A 22,072-nucleotide genomic window follows, 5' to 3' on the forward strand; every position below is an offset into this window, starting at 1 on the left:
CAGAGAAAAGGCCATGTGAGGACAGAGAGAGAAGGTGGTGGTCCAAAAGCCAAGGAGAGAAACCTCAGGAGAAACCAAACCTGCCAACAGTTTGATCTTGGACTTCCAGCCCAAGAACTATGAAACAATTTGTTTTTTAAGCCACTAAACCTTTGGCATTTTGCTACGGCATCTCAGAGCAGAATAATATATGTATTTTGGATGAAGTTATCATGGGCACAACAAATGGTATTTAATCTACATAAAAATGTAAATTTTTAAAAAATTACACAAGGGTATTCCTACTCATCGCCCAACTTTGCTCCCCCTCACCCCAAACATCCACATTATGGTACTTCTGGGGGATGACAGGACCCAGAGGCATAAGTCAACAAGTCTCAATCGTAAAACAAAGATACTGAACTTCTGGAGAACCAGAAACAGGAGGAGAAAATCTACCATATTCTCAATTAAACTGAAAACTAAGCAAAAGAATTCTAGTTGTTTCCTTGAAATTGCAGTGACGGAAATACAGAAAAGCTTATTTCCATCAAACATAGGTGAAAGGAAATTAAACAGCATCAATTTAAAGTGCACAAAATGCTACTAACAGTTTCATTAAGTACAGTAGTTCTCAAACTTTAGCAGACATCAAAATTATCTGAAAGACTTGTTAAAATACAGGTTGCCTGAAGAGTTTCTGAATCAGTAGTTTTAAGATTTAAGAATTTTCAGTTATAACATGTTACCAGATGCTGCTAAAGTTGCTGGTCTGAAGAACAAACTTTGAAAACTACTAATTTCGTGTATGATCACTATTGTATGTTAATGAATGGGAAGAGAATTAGAGGGGTCCCTCATTGCTACTGGTCTCCCAAAATGTCTTAAGCTCTATTTGAATTCTACCTGAATTATTTCAAAATAATAATTTTTTGGGGGTGGGAAGGCATACCATAGTAACCACAATGAGAGTCATTTAAATCAAAGCAAAACGTGTCATGAACGTTCTATGAGGTTCCAATTCTGAAATTATGAGCTATTTAAGCTATATTTAACACAGTAATATCAGGTAAAGAAGTTTCACTGACCTAAATCTGAAGACTAGATTAAAAGCCAATATAAAAACAAGATGCCTCCCTAGGTTTTGGGGAAAAAAGTCCCTTTTTAAAATAAGTTATTTCAGATTCCTTACCAGGAATCAATAACCTGGTTTTTAAGTATCAAGTAAATACAGTAATACTTACCACCTTCAGCACAAGAGTCACATGATTCCCTGGATGTGCCTTTTGAAAGCAATAATTTCCACGTGGTATCTAAGCACTTTGTGTCTCAGGAGTCAGTTACTCACATAAACACAAACAACTTTACCATTATGGTAGAATATCATAAAACACTGAAGATACTTTACAAAAGCTGTGATGATACATATAATGTTTTTAGACTTTTAACAAGACTTGAAAACCAATGCAGAATTCTGCTCAGTAGAGAACTTTAAAATCTAAACCCAAACACATTTTGATAGGGACACAAGATACAAAATCTAACTTTACAAGGGGAATAGTAATAGCCAATTCCTTGTCATCAACACCTCAGCAGTACATCAATACCTTTACAAAGAGCATCATATACTGGCTTAATGTTTTTTCTTCCTCTTCTAGGATCTTTTGCAAGAGGCACTTATAAAGAGCACTAGTTTTGGCGACGCTATAACAAACATACACGTAGTATAATGATATATTTTACCATACTAAATTTCATTTATAAAGAAATTTTTATAAATTCGAAAATAGGTTGTTTGTAACATGATTACCTTTAAAGCATTGATTTTGATTTTCATTCACAATATTACTTCATTAATTTTAAACAGCAGTTTCATCTACAAAATGTTCTACAGCTTTATCCTTTTTGAAAAGGAGGTAAATAAAAGCAGTGAAGATACTCATAACTTCTAGTTAAACATTACCAACTTCATTTCACAGCAGTGATTAGTAGAGAACATTTTCAATTAAAGTGGTATACAATTTACAAAAATAGAATGATTATATAATGCAAAACATTGTCCTCCATTATGAAGAATATATCTATGTGGTTGTACGTGTGTATATATATGAATGTGTATATATACATATTTAAGTTTCACAATTAAATAGCCCTTATTCAAGTACTTTTTTCAGTTTTCTCTTGAAATAATCACCTTCCTATATCATTTGTAAATACATAAAAAAATAAGATTAATCTAAGAAAAGGTTAAAAGTTTCAGTGTAGTTTGACTTAAAAATCAGCCATTTATTTACTTCAGTGAAAACCTGACTGAATTCAAAACAGGTTTAGGTGCCATACTAAGTTCAACAACTTAGTTAAAAATATTGATATATTTAAGTGTCAAATACTTAATAAATTTCCAATGTGCTACCATTAGAGCAAAGTTAAAAGGTTAATCTATTTATCACCTAATCTTAATCCCCAGACAAAATTCATTTATGTATAATTAAAATAATACACTGATATACAATATACCTGCTTACAAACACATAGGTAGCCATAAATAAAACTTTATTCTTTAATTTCATTTACAAGCTACCAAATATTATGTATCATACACAGTGCTGAACACTTAAATGGCTGTAGTCATGGAAGGATCCAGACTGAATGGAAAGCTGTTGATAAAGGAAAGATAAAAGCAAAGTAATACTGTAACAGAAAGGTGGCAAAAGCATAGTTTTGCCATAATAAAATCAATCAGATTTGTAATTATACATCAGTTCTGGTTAAAACAAAGTCTGAGCGCCATGCGATTCTCAGCTTTATTGTTTGCAGTCTGACTTAAGTCTGTATAGTCATTTTGTCTTTTGCAGTTATTAAAATAAAAAAAGTTAAAAACTATAGCAGCAACAAGCAAACCCTGTGACAGGAAGGCAAGGGTTAAGAACTAAAAAGAGTTTATACAGTATGTTTAGGGAAAGTGTGTGCAGTTTATCTTCCATCAGCAGGAGTTCGACTGAGGGACAACATAATTCGAGCAAATCGCTCACAGAGTTCATGCGTGGAATATGAAGGTAACTTCGGTGGCTCATGGAAACCTTTAATCTCCATAGAACAATCAAGCAGTTTTGGCAGAAAATCTGTCAGCTTTTCTTGGAGGTTTGCTGGAAATATAAACAATTAAATTTAACTAAAGATAGAAATTATAAGATGATGGTCTTCAACATGATTTATTAATTTACAGTGATATATAAAATAAAAGCCATTTTGGGGGAAGAGATAAAAATATAAATGGCAACAGCAATGTGCACGGTCATCAATAAGCAAAAAAAGTAATGATTTGAAAATATTATGGAATATAAAATATGGCAAGAATAAATAACATCTATTTCTAATTGCTTATAATCTCAACAACTCAAATGCGACTAGCACTGTTTAAACTTACATTCCATTTCTTGACCAAGGTAGGAACACCATCGATTTCTCATATCTTCCACAGCAAGTATATCTTTTTCTTCCATTTCATCCACCAGTAATAAGGGTAAAAATGGGACAATAAAATCATTCATGATAATCAGACCATTGTTTACATCTTGATCTTCTCCAGATTCAAACAGTTCTGCAGCTTGCTCATTTAATTTCTTAATGCAATGGAGAAAAGAACAACAGGTTTAGTTTCCTTTTTTAATTAAATAAAAATAACTGTGTTAACACTGAAGACAACATAAATATGTTCATAAACAGTATTAGAAAAAATGGCCCTCAGAAAAAATAATCTCAACCTATTCTAGAACTGAAAATTTCTTAGAAAAAGCTATGCATATGACAACAGCAGCAACAAAAGCAAAAAGCAGTGGAGAAAATATTGTTGCTGTGTTTTTAGTTCATGTTCAGCTTATGTTACTTTGATCATCACTATATGGGTCATTTTTTATTCTCTAGAGATTAACTTCCTCCAATTCTAAAATTCTACAAGCACTCAAAGTAATTTAAACAGTAAAGAAATTCAGACTCCATATTAATTAAAAAAAACTTCATCATTTTATCTGTAAATGTCAAGTGAATATAAGCTATTATATTCCTCAATACAAAAATATAAATATAAAGGTAATCAATTCGCTTATTCCTTCGATAAATTCTTAATGAATACAGGCCATGTGCCAGAAACTGTTCTACATGCAGGGGTGTCCAAGTGATTAATACAGAATCTTAAGATTCCCCAACGTAAACACAAAACTAGAAAGTCAGGCAGCTTTGACTCTTCCATTTCCTTCTTCCCACTCATCTAATAGTTTCCACATCCTTTGATTTCATTCCCTTCACCATCTTCTATACCCCCTGCTTCACATCAACCGTACTGCTGCCTTAGTTGAGGCCCTCACCTCCTTCCTCTGTCTTTCCCCTCTAAGGACTTCTTGACTTCAATCTACTCTTTTCCATTTCATCCTCTAATAAACCATACATACATACAGTGTTCCTTTAGCTGGAAAGTTCTTCACCCTTCTCTACAATGAATAAAACTCCTATTTATCTGTCAAAATCCAGATCAATGTTTATCATATCTCTTAAGGTTCTTCCTAACAATTCTAGACACATCATTTTGCATATTTCTCATAAAGGCACTTTTCCCAGAACAATTGTTTTTGTATATCTCTTACCAGATTGGATTTTCTAAGGACAGGAACTATGTCTTACTCATCTCTATAACCCTTAGAACCTGACGATCATTAAATATACAATACAAAAAAACCTGAAAGGAACACTAAAATAATCCTCATGAGGTTTCATTTAAATTCCTATGTAAAACAAACAACTAAATGTGGCTAGTATGATGGAAAAACGGTATTCTATCATTTTTTGAATGTTTCAGAGGAACCATTAAATCTTGGTTCTATTTATATTTAAAATCAGCTTTACTAAAATATTCCCATACTCCAAAATTCAACATTTTTAAGTTAAATAAAAATTGCTCTGATACATTCTATGCATATTTCTATATACTTATATAAAACTTTATATTTCTAAAAGCCAAAATACATATAATTCAGGTGCTCCTTCTCAGGGATAGATTTGAAAACTTTTGAAACTCGTCAAATTAAGAATACCATCCTCAATGGATATAAACCATCAATAATTTAAGTTTTAAAATGCACTTGAATGCAGTAAAATCAGCTGAGAGAAAAATAACAATCTTCTAATATTCCCATTCAAAAATTTTAAAGATATATTGCACACTAAAGTTAATGTATACTGTGTATTTCTACTGAAAAAAGAAGTTTTGCCCAATTAAAGTTTTTTAAAGTACACTTAAACCATGTAACAAGCCCACATAGGTTCAAACTACATACACTCTTTGAATACCTTTGTCAAAATCTTTTTAAACAGGAAAAACAATCACAACTTAGAAGTTCACAGTATAGAATAGGGTGATGTTAATAGTTAACTGAGAGTAAAATCTAATCAGAAAAAGTATAAAGATGGAATTTGTGATTTTATACATAAAGGTAAGCTTATTCAAGGAATAAAGTACTCCAGACATCTAGAGTTAAGTAAATCGGTGCAAAAAAACTGTTAAAAAGAATATTTAAAGGTTTATAACAATAATATTTCAGCCCATACATAGATCATGAAAATATCTGAGGAAAAAAACTACCAATCACCAGGTGCAAAAAAAGATACTATATTACAATTACTCCTTTAACATTATGCACATCAAGTATACCACCATTTATAAAATTCTCAGAAAAATCTATTATTTGTTTCTTGGAATAATGATAACGATATTTCTTAATAATCTATGCAGCCCCTCTTCTCCCATCAAAAAAGAGTGGTAGTGTGATGAAGAAATCTAAATACAGGAACATAAACTGATCCCATTTTAAAAATATTTCTGGTTTAACATCTGCAATACTCAGGATCCATAAAGAAGAAGCTATAAAGAATTGAGTGAGATTTGCCATCTTAAGGGAACAGACCCAGTTTATAGACATCACCATGATTTGTATCCTAACAGAATTTATATATGAGTCTGGAAAACTTTCCCAATGTAAGACAAAATGATAAGCACACACTACGAGCATTCAACTTACTAGTAAACATTCTCTTCTATAATGTGATATCAGATCTTCATCATGTCCTCTGTATGCGCCTTTGGACAAGAGTTCTTTGTTATTCTGATAAGCACAGATAAGGAACAGCAAGGAATCTATATAACTTAAAAATTAAAAAAAAAATACAGCATTAGTATTTCCTCTTTGTAAAAAAAAGTCAAATACAATTATAAATCATTTTAAGTATACACTTAAATTTTGACTATCTAAAACAATATTATCTGATATAGTGTGTGCCTCAGAGCATCTTTTTAGTAACACCAACATCTGAAACCAGGAGATAGTTATGTCTTAAAAGTAAAAAATAAAATAAGGGGGTAGAAATTAAGAAAAAACTGGGAGAAGAGACCATAATTGATGAATTCAGATAGTTCTTTCTGTCTTCTTTGGTATTTATTTTCCTGATGCCTTCCATTTAGACTCAGCATATGACTAATGTGAAAGCCAGCAATCTACTTAACAACACGTTATTTTTGTATGAAGAAAAAAATCAGATTACTTTGTTTTATGAGGACAAACATCATTTGGTTTGTTCAATGACTATTTAGTCAGGCTTTTTCTATGTGCAGACAGTTCTATTCATTGAGAAAAATGTAAAACATAGAAGAGAGAATATCCAAGGAGATAGAGGAGATAGAAAGCAGAAAAATGCTTCTGAATCGGGGAAACCTAGTGGGATAAAACAAAAACAAAAAAGCCAAAAAACTAACATAAAAGGCTCACAGGACTGCGCCAATGTGTTATATCTTAATATAGTCTAGATATTACGAAGTTCAAGCCACATTTTAAAAAGGGTCGTAACAGTATTATTTTTACCTCTAAAGTAATTATCCTTCTAACATGTTAGAGAAAAGAAATATACAGAGAAAAGAAATATGAAAGGTATTTTTAGATATCTACTTTGTGTTGGTTTTTCTAATAAATATCTTCTCACACATTAATATGGAGAAATAGAACATTCCAAAGAGTGAAAGTGAAATATGAAAAAGAAATACAATTTTAAAACTCTAGGTTATACTGCCAATCAGTGTTACTGTTTATTATTTAATACATGTGCTCAGACATAAAATAAATCCATTCTATACCCCACATGTTAAACATAAAATCATTTGGAAATTAATGTACATATTTGTGACAAACCAAATTATACCCCTGAAACTGTCCTGATAAATAAGTTTATTTTAAACAATTTTTTGAATGACTTTTCAGGAATTAGTTTTTGAGAAAACTTAAATTGAGTATAAAATTGTATTTTTAAATAATATGATTATGTTAATAAAAATATACTCAGCTATTTTCTTTAAAAAAAAAAAGGGAGTGATGACATTAAGAGTTGTTTTTATACCATTAAGTTGCAGTAGTTTGTTACACAATAAATAACTAGCACATCTATCTTTTCTTCATAGCTATTAAGTTTCTTGTTAAAAAGATCTCTCCTGAATGACATTCATATCTGGCCTTTTAGACCTGAGTCACCACTCTGAGAATAGCTCTGAAACCATGACCATGTCCAATTTTCTACTGAGGTGTGCAAAATGTTCCATATTTTATCAAGCTTTAAAGTGCTTATGAATGTGTATTCAAATAAATAAATCCAGAATAAGATTCAGCAATCCAGTTACCACATTCTTGTCTAAGATAAAGTAAGATTAGGTAGCCTGGTAGACTCTATTTAACTTCCACTTATACTACTAAAAAATCATGGTTCCTAAAACCATGATTTCACTTCACTACTCACAGAATTGACAAGGGCCCATCAGTACATATTTCATTCAAGTCTCTCAATTGTTATATTTTCATTAAAAAAAATTTGACAGATCCTTTTGGCAGTATTTTATATATAGCTATCTATGGTAACTGCTATATTTAAAATGATAAAACTAATATTTCTTTTAAAGTTATTCCATGAATATTATTTGTCACCATTATTAATTTCCTAGTTGATCCTTCCAGTTTAATAAGCATTTCCTATGCTAGAATATTGGCTTTCTGAACAAGTATGTATTTGAGAATTGATAAGAAAATTATAAAATTTAAATATACTTCCAAGTTATATCTTCTTTAACAAATGCTCACTAGGAACAACTAGTAGAAGTTATGCAGGTAGCTACAAAGCGACAGTTTTATCTTTTTAATTCTTACTGAGATAAATGAACATTTTTTATAGTTGTGATTTCACTAAATTATATAATACAGGGGTCTCTATTTTAATTTTTGTCTCCTTAGTTAGTTGTGTGACCTTGACAAAGTTATTGCATCTCTGTGGAGCCTAATTTCTTTAACTGTAAAACTGAAGTATCTTTTTTGATCTTAGACACTCTATTCAATTGTAAGATTGTATTAATATTTTTCTCACAACAGCACAAATTTTATAAATCCTAAAAGTGAATTTGAATATTCCTATTAAAGAAATACAGTCTTGACTAATGTAGTGTATAAAATGGAGCTATTTATCAAAATAGTTTTCTATTTCAATGACCAAAGTGAAATTATCATAAATAGCACAAGGACTAGGACTTTAATAATTTGTATCTAAGCATTTAGATATAATGTTAAGTCAAACATTATTTGTTCCTATTATGTGATAACTTTTTAAATTATTTAGAACACAACGCTAGACCAGCACTGTCCAACAAAACTTTCTGCAGTAAGTCAATGTTCTGCGTTGGCTAAACCAGAGACCACTAACCACATGCGGCTACTGAGCATTCAAAATGTGGCTAGTGCAACTAAGAAACTGAACTTTTCATTTTAATAAATTTAAATTTGAATTGTCACTAGTGGTTGGTGGCCACTATGTTCGACAATATAACTCTAGAATTAAATGTCCATCTTGTCATTTTAAGAAAAAGCATCATTAACTCAGCCAGAGCTTCTTATACTTTATAAAGAAAAAAAGAAGGAAGGAAAAAATTCAATATCCCTTTTACTTGGCTGCAGTATGACACTATTGAAAATAAAGAATTTTCTCAAAAACAATCACCAGTCAAGTAAATTAATATTAAAGATATGCATTAAGAAATATCTTAGTAAATAATCTGAAATGGTAAGTTAAGCAAAATCCATCCTTTCTTAATAACAATTAAAATAATAATAAATAACAATATTACAATTAACTAAGTAGAAATATCTTTAAGATTATCTTTAATTTAAATGAAAATTAATCTAAAATGTGTTTGCAGCCATATTACTAAAAAGTTTTCCACAGCTATACTTTTTATGTTACCTGGAAGTTCAGACAAAGAGACAGATTGGAAACACTATCTCTGATATGAAGGCAAAGTTAGACCCAGAAAGAATACGAAAAAGGCTGGTGATTGAAGGTAGATGTTAGGAAATAAAAAAGAGTTCCATGTGCTGGACTCCCAGCTTCTTTGGTTCCAGAAAACATTCTAGTTTTCTATTAAATTCTATTCCATCCTATGTTTCAACTGCAGTATTTGAGAGCTAATAAAAACAAAGACACTAATGCCAACCTTACAGATTTAATTTAAAATGGGAAATATATTTTATCTGAGGTATATGGGAAGTCTCTGTACTAACCTCACAATTTTTCTGTAAATCTAAAACTATACTAAATTAAAACTTTTATTAAAAATACATATTGTATGAGATCAAATCTGAATAGAATTAAGTACAAAAATCAAGCTCTTTTCATACTTGTCTGCTTTGTCTTACCTTTCTCTTTGAAAATTTTCTAGCCCAATTATGAGATACATAGCTGTTTCCCTGAATTTCCTGTAATCCTGATGCCACTCCTATAGGTGAAAGAAAAGTATTAAAAATATTCAAGGTAAGATTTTAAAATTACAATAAAACTGTTCATAAAGTAACACATTATCCTGATAACTATTTGATGTAATAAAAACAAAGAGTTCAAAATTAAGATAGACTAGACCTAAATCAAGACTTTATCTGGTACATAAGATTATTTATTAATAAACATAAAAATTATTAGGCATTGATGAGAAAATAAATAATAAAGATCTCACTGGAAGACAACAAAAATACCAAGGCAGTATAATCAATCAGGTAATATCTCTCTCAAAAATCATATCACTAAAATATTATTGTAGTAACTGCATCACACAGAGGGTAGGAGATAAATGAAGTTATTATTTTAATATGAATCAAAGCTTGAACATTTAGCTAATAAAGAATTTTAGGAAACTAAAAGAAAGATGTTATAATAGATTCATTTAACCTTTTAGTTTAGCCAAATTTGTGGTACATTTGATTTTAAGTGTGGTAGCTTAATAGTTTATTCACCTGAGATGGCAAAAGGATAGATGCAAGTCACTTTTCATTGCCCCACCCCCAAAACAATTACAGGGTATGTAACAGGACTAAACAATTCTGGGCAGATACCCTATAGCTCTCAAAGACAAGAAAATTAGGATATTCTTAACTTGTTTAATAAAATTGACTGAAGAAAAAGAACTAAAATTCAATATAGGATTAATCTAAAAGAGCATATTGACAATAAAAGTGTTATAGATTTTATATACACATCATTATAAGCAAATAAAAATAAGAAACAGACAAATTAATGGCCAACTATTAACATATTCCCCTTGAATATAAACTATTTTAATTTTAAATTTTAATTTAAAATTTTCAAGGCATCATTTTCATACTATTAGTAGATCTTAACACATAAAGGTATAATTTGTCTTGCAAGTATCGAGTTAGCTTTTCTGGAGAAGGTATTCAAACTGCTATTCCATGTTATCATTAGAATTGCCTTAGAAGCTGTGAGTAGGCAAACTTTTCCTGTGAAGGGCCACATAGTAAATGTTTTATACTTTGCAAGCTTCATGTTTTGCAGCTACTGAACTCTGTGACTGTAGTGTGAAAGCAGCCACAGACAATACATAAACAAATGGATGTGTTCTGATAAAACTTCATTTACAAAAACAGGTGGTAGGTTGGATTTGGTCTGTGGGCCAAGGTTTGCTGACCCCTGAGCTTAGAGTAAGATAAAGATATGAGGGATATGCAGAATCCAAAAACAAGTCATTTAAATACTTATAATTTAATGGCTCTGCAGTTAGAATATGAGAATGTTTCAGAATAAAAATATGCTTAATCCAATCTGTTGAAGCAACTTGAAGGAGGGGTTGCACAATGAAATCACAATTAAAAATCTAGTCCCATAAGCGTGAATCTTGGGGACGTGCATCGAGAGATAAATCAATTTGAAGGGCACAGATTTAGAGGTATTATTAGCTAAACGATGACTTGCTTCTCATTGTCATGAGAAAACATATTCTGGATATGTATGGCTCCAGATTGCATATCCTGGTCAGAAATCGCTTGTCAATGTGTGTCTTTTATGAGTAAATAAATGTCTTTGTAACCAGCTTTATATAGGGGCCTTTCACAATTGAAATGGGTTTTGTATACAGAGTGAAGAAGGGATCCAATTTTCATTTATTTCCCAGAACCACTTACTGAAAAATACTTCCATTATTGACTGATTTGCATCTCTATGGCATTTATCACATGTCCACATATGGGTGGATATATTCCTAGATTGTCTATTCTGTGTTACTATTTTAATTTACCAATTCTTATGTTAATATCATTATAAAGCTAAAGTAGTTGAGACAGTGTATGTCTTGATTTCTAGTAGAATAAGACTTTCCACCTTCCTCTTCAAAAATGTCTCCAGCAGACGAGCATCTTTGCATCTCTCTAAAATTTTTGAATCAGTTTATCAAGCTCCATAAAACATCTTGGTAGAATTTTCACAGGGACTGCACTGAATCTATAAAATGTATAAATCATGGGAGAATAACTAATAACTACACAATATTGAGTTTTCCATATCATTATGCATATCCATTTATTTAGGTCTTCTTTAATGTTTCCCAATAAGTTTTGTAATTTCCCCCACAGAAGTCATGTATATCTTTTATTCAGTTTATTTCTAGGTACTCCATAGTTTTGGTGTCTTTTATAAATTTCATTTTCTAATTATTTGTTATTGGTATAAGAGAATAAAATTGACACTTCACATAGATTCGTATGTTGCAGAGCTCTCTTATTAGTTCTAATAATTTTATCTGTAGATTTTATTTGAATTTCTAGGTAAAAAATCTGTAAATTATGATGACTGTTTCTTCCTTTCCAATCTTTTCCTTTTTGCTTATTTTCGTTGCCTGTCTTTTTCCTAATCACAAAGTTTTCAGTGTTCACAATTCTACATATTTGCTGCAGTTTTGTTTGTTTTTTATTTTGTATTTTAAAGACACTCTTTAGTAGATTAAGGCAGCTACCTTATATTCCAGGATAAGGGTTGTCATAAAAATTGTGTGTTTTTCTATGTCTTCTCCTCTGTTAAAGTGGTGAATTATACTAATTGTTAGGGAATCTAAAGTACTATAACTAAAGTTGCAAATGGGACCAAACATTGATCAAAGGCACCCAAAGGAAAGCAATTTAAAATTTACTAGATGTATATATTTTAAAAAAGACAATGTATAATGTTACATTTAAAAGCTTGAAGAAATACTAGATGTTTGAATTGGTCAGTTAAAATAAAGAATATTAATTATAAAGCCAAAGTTAAACACAGAGTTCTGTGAACAAAAAATCTCAAAAGCACACATACAAGTGCCTATGTGCATGCTCTCTCTCTCACAGACCATGCAGGCTCATAATGACCAATGTATATGGCATATGACTAAAACAAATCTCTAACCTTCACCAAAAATACCTAATGAAGCAAACTGAAAGAAAAAAATAACAGCATTATCTTCAGTGCAGTATAGCAGTTAACAACGTAGTTTCTATTAGCAAAATTGTAAACTTCTAGCTATGAAAACTTTAGGCAGGTTTGTTCACCTCTCTATGTCTCATTTTCTCATAAAACAAGAATAAGTATATGACCTACCTCGGAGGTTTACTGTCTAAATTAAATCAGTTAATAAACGTAATGTGCTTAGAAGAATGCTTGGCATATAGGAGGCTCTCCATAAACATTTGTTGTTATCATGTAATGACAATTTCAGAATTAATTTCAAAATTAGCAATGTAGCTTGACACTTTGTTTTTAAGCTAGAAAAGTTCATTTAAAAAGTAGTTGAGAACTAGTATTGGAATACAAAACTATATTATAATAATTTATACATAAAAGCAGAAAGCAAAACCTTCCTTTTTTGGTTTTAAATTTGTTGATCTACATGCCAAAGCAACTAAACCCTAAAATTATTTATAAAAGTATTAATAACTTGATCATTGACTTAGAAATTTAATTTTTACTTACCATTCATAACAAATGCACACTAAGTTGTGCTGAAATGAAAAGAGTGTTAGGGAACTACAAAATCCCTCAACCTCTACAAAAGCACATTACCTCATATTCCTCCAAGTTTACTTCTTCAGGTTTTATCATTTCCAGTTTGGCTTGAGCAACTTTCATTATGTTGTGACACCTTCAAATAAAAATAATATATTTCTAAATCAAAAGCAAAATCCATAAAAACTGAAAAATGTGTGTTATACAAAACTAAACTACCAAACACATATAGAAATGAAATCCATTGTCACTGAGCAATAATTTTTTGTAGTAACAACTCCTAAATAACCCTAAGTGAAAAATGTGTTTGTTGGACTAATGTTGGATAATTACAAAGAAGACAGCATCAATTGTGTTACATTTATATATGGCTTTTAAAGTATATTCTATTAATACAGCTTGCATAAGGAAAAAATGAAATATGTGCTTTTATACCGTGCATCTATTAAGCAAGCTCAAGAGTACATCTTCTTTTCCCCCCAAATGGCATTATTCTTAAATAGTAAAAAGAAAGAGTCCAAAATGTGCCTATCATTTCATGTAAAATGGAAAATATTTCAATGGATTTTATAATTAAAATCAATGATAAAGAAACTCCCACAAATATGTTTAGTTAAATCACATGAACCTAACTTTATCTTTTAAGCACAAGAAAAATAACATTATCAAAACAGACTGACTACTTGTGGTCCCCAGGGCAGAAAATTGTAAGACTGAAAAGTCATTGTGATTACTCCATTAATATTGTCTCCAAATTCAACAGCATATATTCACTGGAACACAGGACACTGACAGCTCAGATAATGAGGGTCATAATCGGCCATATTTCTGAGCTCTCTGCAGTAATACAATAAATGATGTCCATATTACTAACAGAAATAGTACTAGCAAACATTCACTCAGCATTCAACTGTCTACCAGATATTGTTCAAAAGCACTTACTTTTATTTTTTCACTTAATTATAAATTTCACAGCAGATACAAGAGGCAGGAATTGATCCTAGATGCTTTGCTTCCCCTCATATTCTCCTTTGCTACACAATTTTTTATGTCAGTATTTTTGAGACATTCATAAAGGATAATCATTTGTTTTGGAACTAAAATGTAATTACAATGAACTCCAAAATAGTATAAATGTGTTTATATAATTAAATAACTTTCAATAGTTTGGACCTTTACCTAGGTTTTTGTTTTTAATGTCATTCATTTTGTTTTTAATGTCATTTGTTTTTAATGTCATTCATTCTAATTAGATTAAATTTTAATTTTTAACATTGATAGTTTTACAGGAATTTCTAAGAGAAAATATTTTTGGGCGAACCAAATTAATTTAACCATTTTAAGCTTTCTCTTTATGTCAAAGAATGTTTAATTATTTTATTTATATACGTGACTAAAAACTTTTCTCCAGTGATTGTCAAACAAGGGTGATCTGGCTCCCCCAGGGGTTATCTGGCAATACCTGGAGATATTCTGGGTTGTCACAACTTGGGGATTGGTATTGGCATCTAGTGGGTAGAGATCACGGATACTACTAAATCCTACATATCAGAGGACAGCCCCCACAACAAAGAATCTAACCTAACCTATCTATAGTATAGAGGTTGAGACACTTTTTTTTCCCTCTAAAATAGAGTCCCATAAGGGGAGTAATGACTTGATCCACAATAAAAATCTATTAAAATGATCTAAATTATTTTTAGTTCAAACTTCAAAAGGCCATGACTATAGACCCCAGAGAATTTACTCTGCAACTGTTCAAATTAAATGAGGTCAAATTTTGTGCTGATTTATTAAAATACATGTTCATGCACGTATAAACATTCAAAAATTACACTGAGAATCTGAAAAAGAACAAGAACAATTTAAGCATATGAATTTTACATTTTCAAATTACCTTTCATCAAAACTCAAATTTCTATCTGCAAATTGTTCTAGCAATGTTTTCTCAATGATTTTCTTTGGTGCCTGGTTCTGGATAAAGTAGACCACTACATGATGTAAACGATAATCTGTTTCTGGTGGTGTGTCTTCTTGGGCCAACTTAACCAACCTTGAATACTCCAATTTAATTGCCTAGAAAATGCGATGAAAATGATAATTTTGGTTAATTATAATAACTAAAATCCCTCAGTATTACAACTTTAATTCTTCTTGCATTCAAATATATTTTAGTCTTTTAAAGCATTACAAATGTGGCAGTGGATCTACGAATACTGTCTCATGTTCCACAGTTTCAAAAAATTTTCTGAATAATTCACCACATAGGCCCTTCCTTATCCCTCCTCTATATAAATGTTCTTTTTGTTTCCACATGCAGAAGTGGTAAATAATACAGCTGAGCTTACAATTTCAGTAATTTTGTAAAATTTTTCAGAGCCTGGTCAAAGTCTATTCGAAGACATGATCAGACAGAGATGCTAAGTTTTCTTATCCTGCTTTACCTTTCAAGTATCAGTTTGAATAGCCAAATTCTAGGGTTGATATACAGCTCCCAAGAATACCCATATCTGAAAGAAAATGGCTGGCTCTTGAATGCATAGTAATATTATTACAATTAACTCTTAGATGAATAACAAATAAGGGATGCAACAACAAGTCCTGAAGTTATAATTATCACAAAAGGAATTCCTTGTTGCTTCAACAGTATTTAAATTTTATTACTATAATAATGATTATACATTATTATCACTATTACTACTTACATGCTTAACCTTACTTTTTCTTTATAAACAGATCGTTCAGAATTTAACAGTAATTATAATGGGAAATATTAATAATAAACACCAATACATGTTTCCACACATGAGCAAAATCTGGAAAATATCTGACCATATAAAAAAATGTGTAAACTTACACATCAAATACTATTGTACACAAGAGGCCCATACAATTAAAGATAAGGAAAGCTGGTAAGTCCAGCATAGCATTATAAATAGAATAAGAACATCATTTTCATGGCTAATACAAATTATCCTAAAATACTTTTCCCTTAAAAAATTGATTTTTTTTTTTCAGGATATACATGTCATTTAAAAGTCTTACTGTTGTGGTTAAAAATAACCATAAAAATCAATTTTATTTTGACATGTAAGATTATCAAGGCTCATGGGTGCCTAATTAGCACACATACACTTTACTCAGAACTTGCTAAAATCTTCCTGTTTCCCCAATTTGGAAAAAAAAGGGTACATGTTCATTTAATAAAGTATATTGAATTTGCGAATAAATCTAAAACATAATAACTATTCTTTGTTGTTCTGGCCCTTAGACAATGACTGGCACAGACCACAGGTTGAGTATCCTTTATCTAAAATGCTTGGGACGTGGAGTGCTTTGTATTTTGAATTTTTTCAGATTTTGGAATATTTGTATTAAACCAGCTGAGCATCCCAATTCAAAAATCTAAAATCCAAAATGTTCCAATGAGCATTTCCTTTGAGGTTCATGTCCATGCTCCAAAAGTTTTGGATTTTTGGAGCATTTCAGACTTTGAAATTTGGATTTTCAGATTTGGGATGCTCAACCTGTATTAGAAGGCTTTTAGAATATTCAACTATTTCAGATATGCTTTTGTCCAAAATTAGTATAAAGATAAAATAAATTTATATTGAGTGTCTTAAAATAATATTATAGGTTTAGAGATAAGGAGTTGTCACACTAAGTGGTCATCCATTCCCCTACCCACTTTCCAAGTAGAAGCTGTGGTTTTTTTCATAAACAGAAGATTTCTATTAGAAACTGAAATATATAACCTCTTGCACTCTAAGATGATATGTTTACCTCTTGATTTTGCTCAATTTAAGATTCTCCTAATTTTTATAAGTGAATTGCCAAAGACATAGTACTTTTCAATTTATAGGTGTTTAAACCAGTAAAGGTAGAAAAGTACATCTAAATTTCTAAGAGTCATTTCTAAAACATACAAAAAAACTCACTTTTACTGGCATAAATGCATTTCTCAACTATTTTTTATGAACTTACTTAAGAAATTTTAAGGCTTTTAAAATATACTGGAATCATATCTATTCAAATTCTGAACAGATGTTGCATGCTGGTATATTTAGCAGAGCTCTACACAATCTGCCATTACGAGTAAAGTTAACATTATGTTAAATTGGCCTCATACTACTTCCTCAGAATCCTGTTCTAGAATTATGTTTGTCCATATTTTTGGGCTGCCTGTGATAATTATTTTAAGTTACTTATTACACATTGCAATGAAATCACTACACATTTACAAAATGAAATGTGATACTGGTCATTAGGTGATAGAACTGCTCTGTATGTAATTTTTAAATTTTTTCACTAGACCTTAGGCCCAATGCTATCTATTTAGTCTTATTTCCTATTACTCTTCAGCAAGGATTTCCTTCCACCTAGGTCAGGCTTGTTCCACAAATACACACGTGCCTTTGTTTCTTAAGTTCTCTACATGTGTGATATCCTAAGTGTATGTGATGTGTGATTCTTATTTGTTCCCCACCTATCTACCGATGATCCATTCAATAAGACTACTTTAAGTCACTATTTTGAAAGTTTCTTCAGTTCTAAAGATCCAAATGATTTCTAGCTAGACTTTTTTTCGGCTTTCCAAAGTTATAAAATCATATTCTAAATTTATAGCTTCTTACGAACTTGATTTTGATGTAAACATTCACATATGTTACGAGAATACCAAATATGCAAACATATAGTATATTCTAGAGGCAGTAAAATCTAATGAAAAATTGACTAGATTAAGATTCAGAAAGCTAAATATACCATTTGCTAATTAATTGTGACATAAAACAAGGCACATAATCCTGTAAGTCCAATGACCTTATCTCTAAAATAAAGTTAGTTGAGAGATTTTATATATATATCTTAAAAAGTTCATGGACTATTTTTAAAAAATGGACAGTGTTCCAAGAAATAAAGAAGATCTACTTCAAATTCCAGAGGACTGAAATCATATAGGCCATATTCTTTGACCAGAAAGCAATAATAGGAATTAAAGATACCTCCCAAGCTACATACTTGGAACTTAAAAATATTGTTCTAAATTATTCTTGAGCCAAAGAAATAAAAATTATATTAATATTGGGAATGAGTTATCAAAACCTGTAGGAATTCAGTAACGTTGAATAACATAGAATAAAATTTTAAGAATTTAGAAAAAAAGAGAAAATAAACTAAAATAAAGTAGGAGAAATAAAGTAACAATTTGATACTAAAAGACTTTTCCTTTCTAAAAAGTTGGATAGAAGACCAAAAGGGGAAAGAAATTCAATAAGAAAGGTGATAACACAGGAAAGAAGTTTTAAAATTAAAGACTAATATATATAACTTTGTCAAAAAACTATAATATCTTGCTTAAAAAGATGATCATCTAAGAAAATATAAATTACTAGAATTGCTTTTAGAGGTAGAAAAACTGAAGAAATCTAGAAAAACTTCAGAAGAATTTAAAAGGCTGCCCTAGATCTGTATCCAATAAAGGAATCAAACCCACATTTAGATCTCTGCTTCTACATCAAATCTTGAAGGACCAGATAATTTCTACAGTACCTGAGTTGCCCCAGAGCCAGAAAAAAGGGAAAGCCTACTTAACAATTATACAAGGCTAGTATAATCTCACTACCAAACATTGACAAGCATAAAAAAAGAAACTATAGATCAATTCTGTCTATGTATATAGATGCCAACAGTCATATCCATTTGTGGTAAACAAACTGCATAGTGTACAAAAAGAACATATAGGAACAAAAAATGTTTAATGATAAAAAAGAGAGATCAATGTTAAGATCTGTGTGGATGCGGAGAGACGGGAACACTCATACACTGCTGGTGGGACTGTAAACTAGCGCAACCCCTGTGGAAAACAATATGGAGATACCTTAAACAGATTCAAGTAGACCTACCATTCGATCCAGCAATCCCATTATTGGGCATCTATCCAGAAGAACAAAAGTCATTCTATAAAAAAGACACCTGCACCCGAATGTTTATAGCAGCACAATTCACAATTGCAAAGATGTGGAAACAACCCAAATGCCCATCGATTCATGAATGGATTAGCAAAATGTGGTATATGTATACCATGGAATATTACTCAGCTATTAGAAATGATGGCGATATGGCATCTCTTTGGTTCTCCTGGAGAGAGTTGGAACCCATTCTATTAAGTGAAGTAACCCAAGAATGGAAAAATAAGCACCACATGTACTCACCAGCAAACTGGTTTCCCTGATCATCACCTAAGTGCACATTTGGGAATAACACCAATTGGGTATCGGACAGAGGTGGGGGCTGGGGGGAAGGGATGGGTGTATACCTACTTGATGAGTGTGATGCGCACTGCCTGGGGAATGGACACGCTTGAAGTTCTGATTGGGGGGAATGGGGGTGGGGGGAGGGGAGGGGTGCACACCTACATGATGAGTGCGATGTGCACTATCTAGGGAATGGACACACTTGAAGCTCAGACTCGGGGGGATGGGGGGCATGGGCAATATATATAACCTGAACTTTTGTATCCTCATAATGAGCTGAAATAAAAACAAATAATAATTAAAAAAAAAAAAACTTAAGGAGAAATGTATTTACCATCTCAACAGATGCATTATAAAATTTCTAAATTTCAATATTAATCAGTTTTAAAGATAGCTCTCAACTATGAATTTGAAAAAGCGTTTTTAAATTTATAAAGGGGATCTCTAGGAAATCAACACTACACTTCATTTTTTTTTTTTTTTTAAAAAAACATACTCATAAAAATCAGGAACTAGACAAAAAAGCCCACTACCATTATTTTAGTATTGAGAATATGTTCTGAAATTTCTGGTCATCATAATAAAACCAGAAATGAAATGAGAAATGAGTATAACGGAAATGATGAGATAATTATTGGAAGAGTTTTTACTGAAATAATCAAGAAAATCAAATCAAAAACTATGAGAAAAACAAAGAGTTCCAAAAGGTAATTATAATTATGTAAAATTAGTTTTCCCTTTACCTACGCTTCTAATAACCTAGCAGAAAAAGTGGGGGTTAATGACCCAATTCATAATGGCAAAAAAATTTTACGCACCTAGGAATAAATTAAACAAAAAGGTATGAGACCATTATGAAGGAAAATTATAACACCTTACTAAAGGACATAACAGTGAGTGAAAAGTTTTATTATGCTCCTCTTTCAGAAGATTCAAAATACTAAAAGATATAACTCTACCTCATCCTAAATTAACGCATAAATATAATTCTGAAATGGTTTGGGGAAAGGAGTAGTAATTGATTTTAAAAATCTTCAAAAAAGAAAAATTAAACTTGCCAAACTTTTTGTTTATAAAAGAACAAAACTTAGTAAGTGTTCTTCCTACAAAATGTCAAACTATGTTACAAATGGTTTAGATTGTAAATAGATGGACTGTTCTAAAATACAAAAAATTGATCAGTAGAATTAGAGACATACAGTCAGAGATACTAAAATAGGGATCTAGTATATGATAATAATATTTCCAGTCAGTGTGAAAAGGATGTCTTAATCAAAATTTTATGTTTGTACTATTTGAAGATTTTTTCTATTTGGAGAAAACTAAAATCCCCTATCTAGTAATCTAAACAAAAAGTAAAATTATGAAAGTAGCAGAATTAAAGATTTGCATGATTTTGAAAGTGATCATACAGGCCAAAAATCCATAAAGAAAATACTGTCGTATTTTATAAGATTAAAAAAATTCTGTACAATGAGACACCAAAAATAAATTTAAAAGACATACTGTAAACTATATTGAATAATTTGTAAATTAGAGATGAATCAATTGTCTTAGGAAATCATACTCATTTAATTAAAAAAATATTATTTAAAAAACGTACAGAGATGAATAGACAGACAACATAAATAACAACTGCCAAAATTTTCCCCTCACTAAAGATCGAAGAAACACATTAAAAAAGGGATTATAGTCTTTATGTCATTTTGTCAAATAACCACCAACAGGACTAAAAGCCAATATAACTATATGAGAACAATTTGACAGTATTACCAATATTTAAAATTTGCAAGCACTTTGACTTGTCAATTCTACTTTGCCGTTTTCATTAAAGTGTTCAATATGTACAAGAATGATCATAATACTGGAAATAACCCAAATATCCAACTACAATGTAATGATAAATAGCTAACAATTTTTGAGGGTTCTTTATGTGACAGACACTGAATTGTCTCATTTAATTCTCAAGATAACTCCTCACTTATAAGTGAAAAAACTGGCTCTGATAATTTAAGAAATTGCTTAAGGTCACACAATTATTAAGTGATAATGCTAGGATTTAAACCTACGCACCTGACCATATTGCCCTTGCGCCTAACAGCTCATCTGGGACAGAGCTTCCTAACCTAGAGCAAGAATAAGCTATAGGTGTGCTGGGAAATTGATACCATCAGCCTTTATGGTGGCCAGAGCTCCTAGGTACCTCACTGCTGGACATGTATTATTATTTTTCATATTTTTTATAACATGAAAAAAACTGGGATACTCTGCTCTAGGACAATGTTTAAATAAATTTTGATAAACTCAGTAGGAAATAATAAGATAAATCTATAAATTCTGGTGTATTAATAATTACTAACTATATTATATAAAAACTCAAGAAAAAGCAAATAATAGAAAGAGTACATAGAACTTTTATTTTTAAATTATAAATGTATGGAGGA

General features: G+C 30.8%; 1 protein-coding gene across 9 annotated transcripts in view; it reads right to left on the minus strand.

Annotated features, from left to right (window-relative positions):
• Positions 1 to 1,352: 1,352 nt before the first annotated feature.
• USP25 (ubiquitin specific peptidase 25) overlaps positions 1,353 to 22,072 on the minus strand; it is a 137,236-nt gene continuing 116,516 nt past the window's right edge. For all 9 annotated transcript variants that reach the window (XM_069472442.1, XM_069472445.1, XM_069472444.1 and 6 more), the window contains 6 exons: positions 15,272 to 15,450; positions 13,432 to 13,510; positions 9,750 to 9,829; positions 6,051 to 6,174; positions 3,407 to 3,602; positions 1,353 to 3,125 (listed from right to left, as the gene is read on the minus strand). In XM_069472442.1, coding sequence (XP_069328543.1) covers positions 2,953 to 3,125; positions 3,407 to 3,602; positions 6,051 to 6,174; positions 9,750 to 9,829; positions 13,432 to 13,510; positions 15,272 to 15,450 — 831 coding nt within the window. In that variant the 3' untranslated portion in view covers positions 1,353 to 2,952. The remainder of the gene's footprint in view (positions 3,126 to 3,406; positions 3,603 to 6,050; positions 6,175 to 9,749; positions 9,830 to 13,431; positions 13,511 to 15,271; positions 15,451 to 22,072) is intronic.

Source organism: Eulemur rufifrons, chromosome 7 (genome assembly GCF_041146395.1).
Source record: "Eulemur rufifrons isolate Redbay chromosome 7, OSU_ERuf_1, whole genome shotgun sequence".
Classification (NCBI taxonomy): domain Eukaryota; kingdom Metazoa; phylum Chordata; class Mammalia; order Primates; family Lemuridae; genus Eulemur; species Eulemur rufifrons.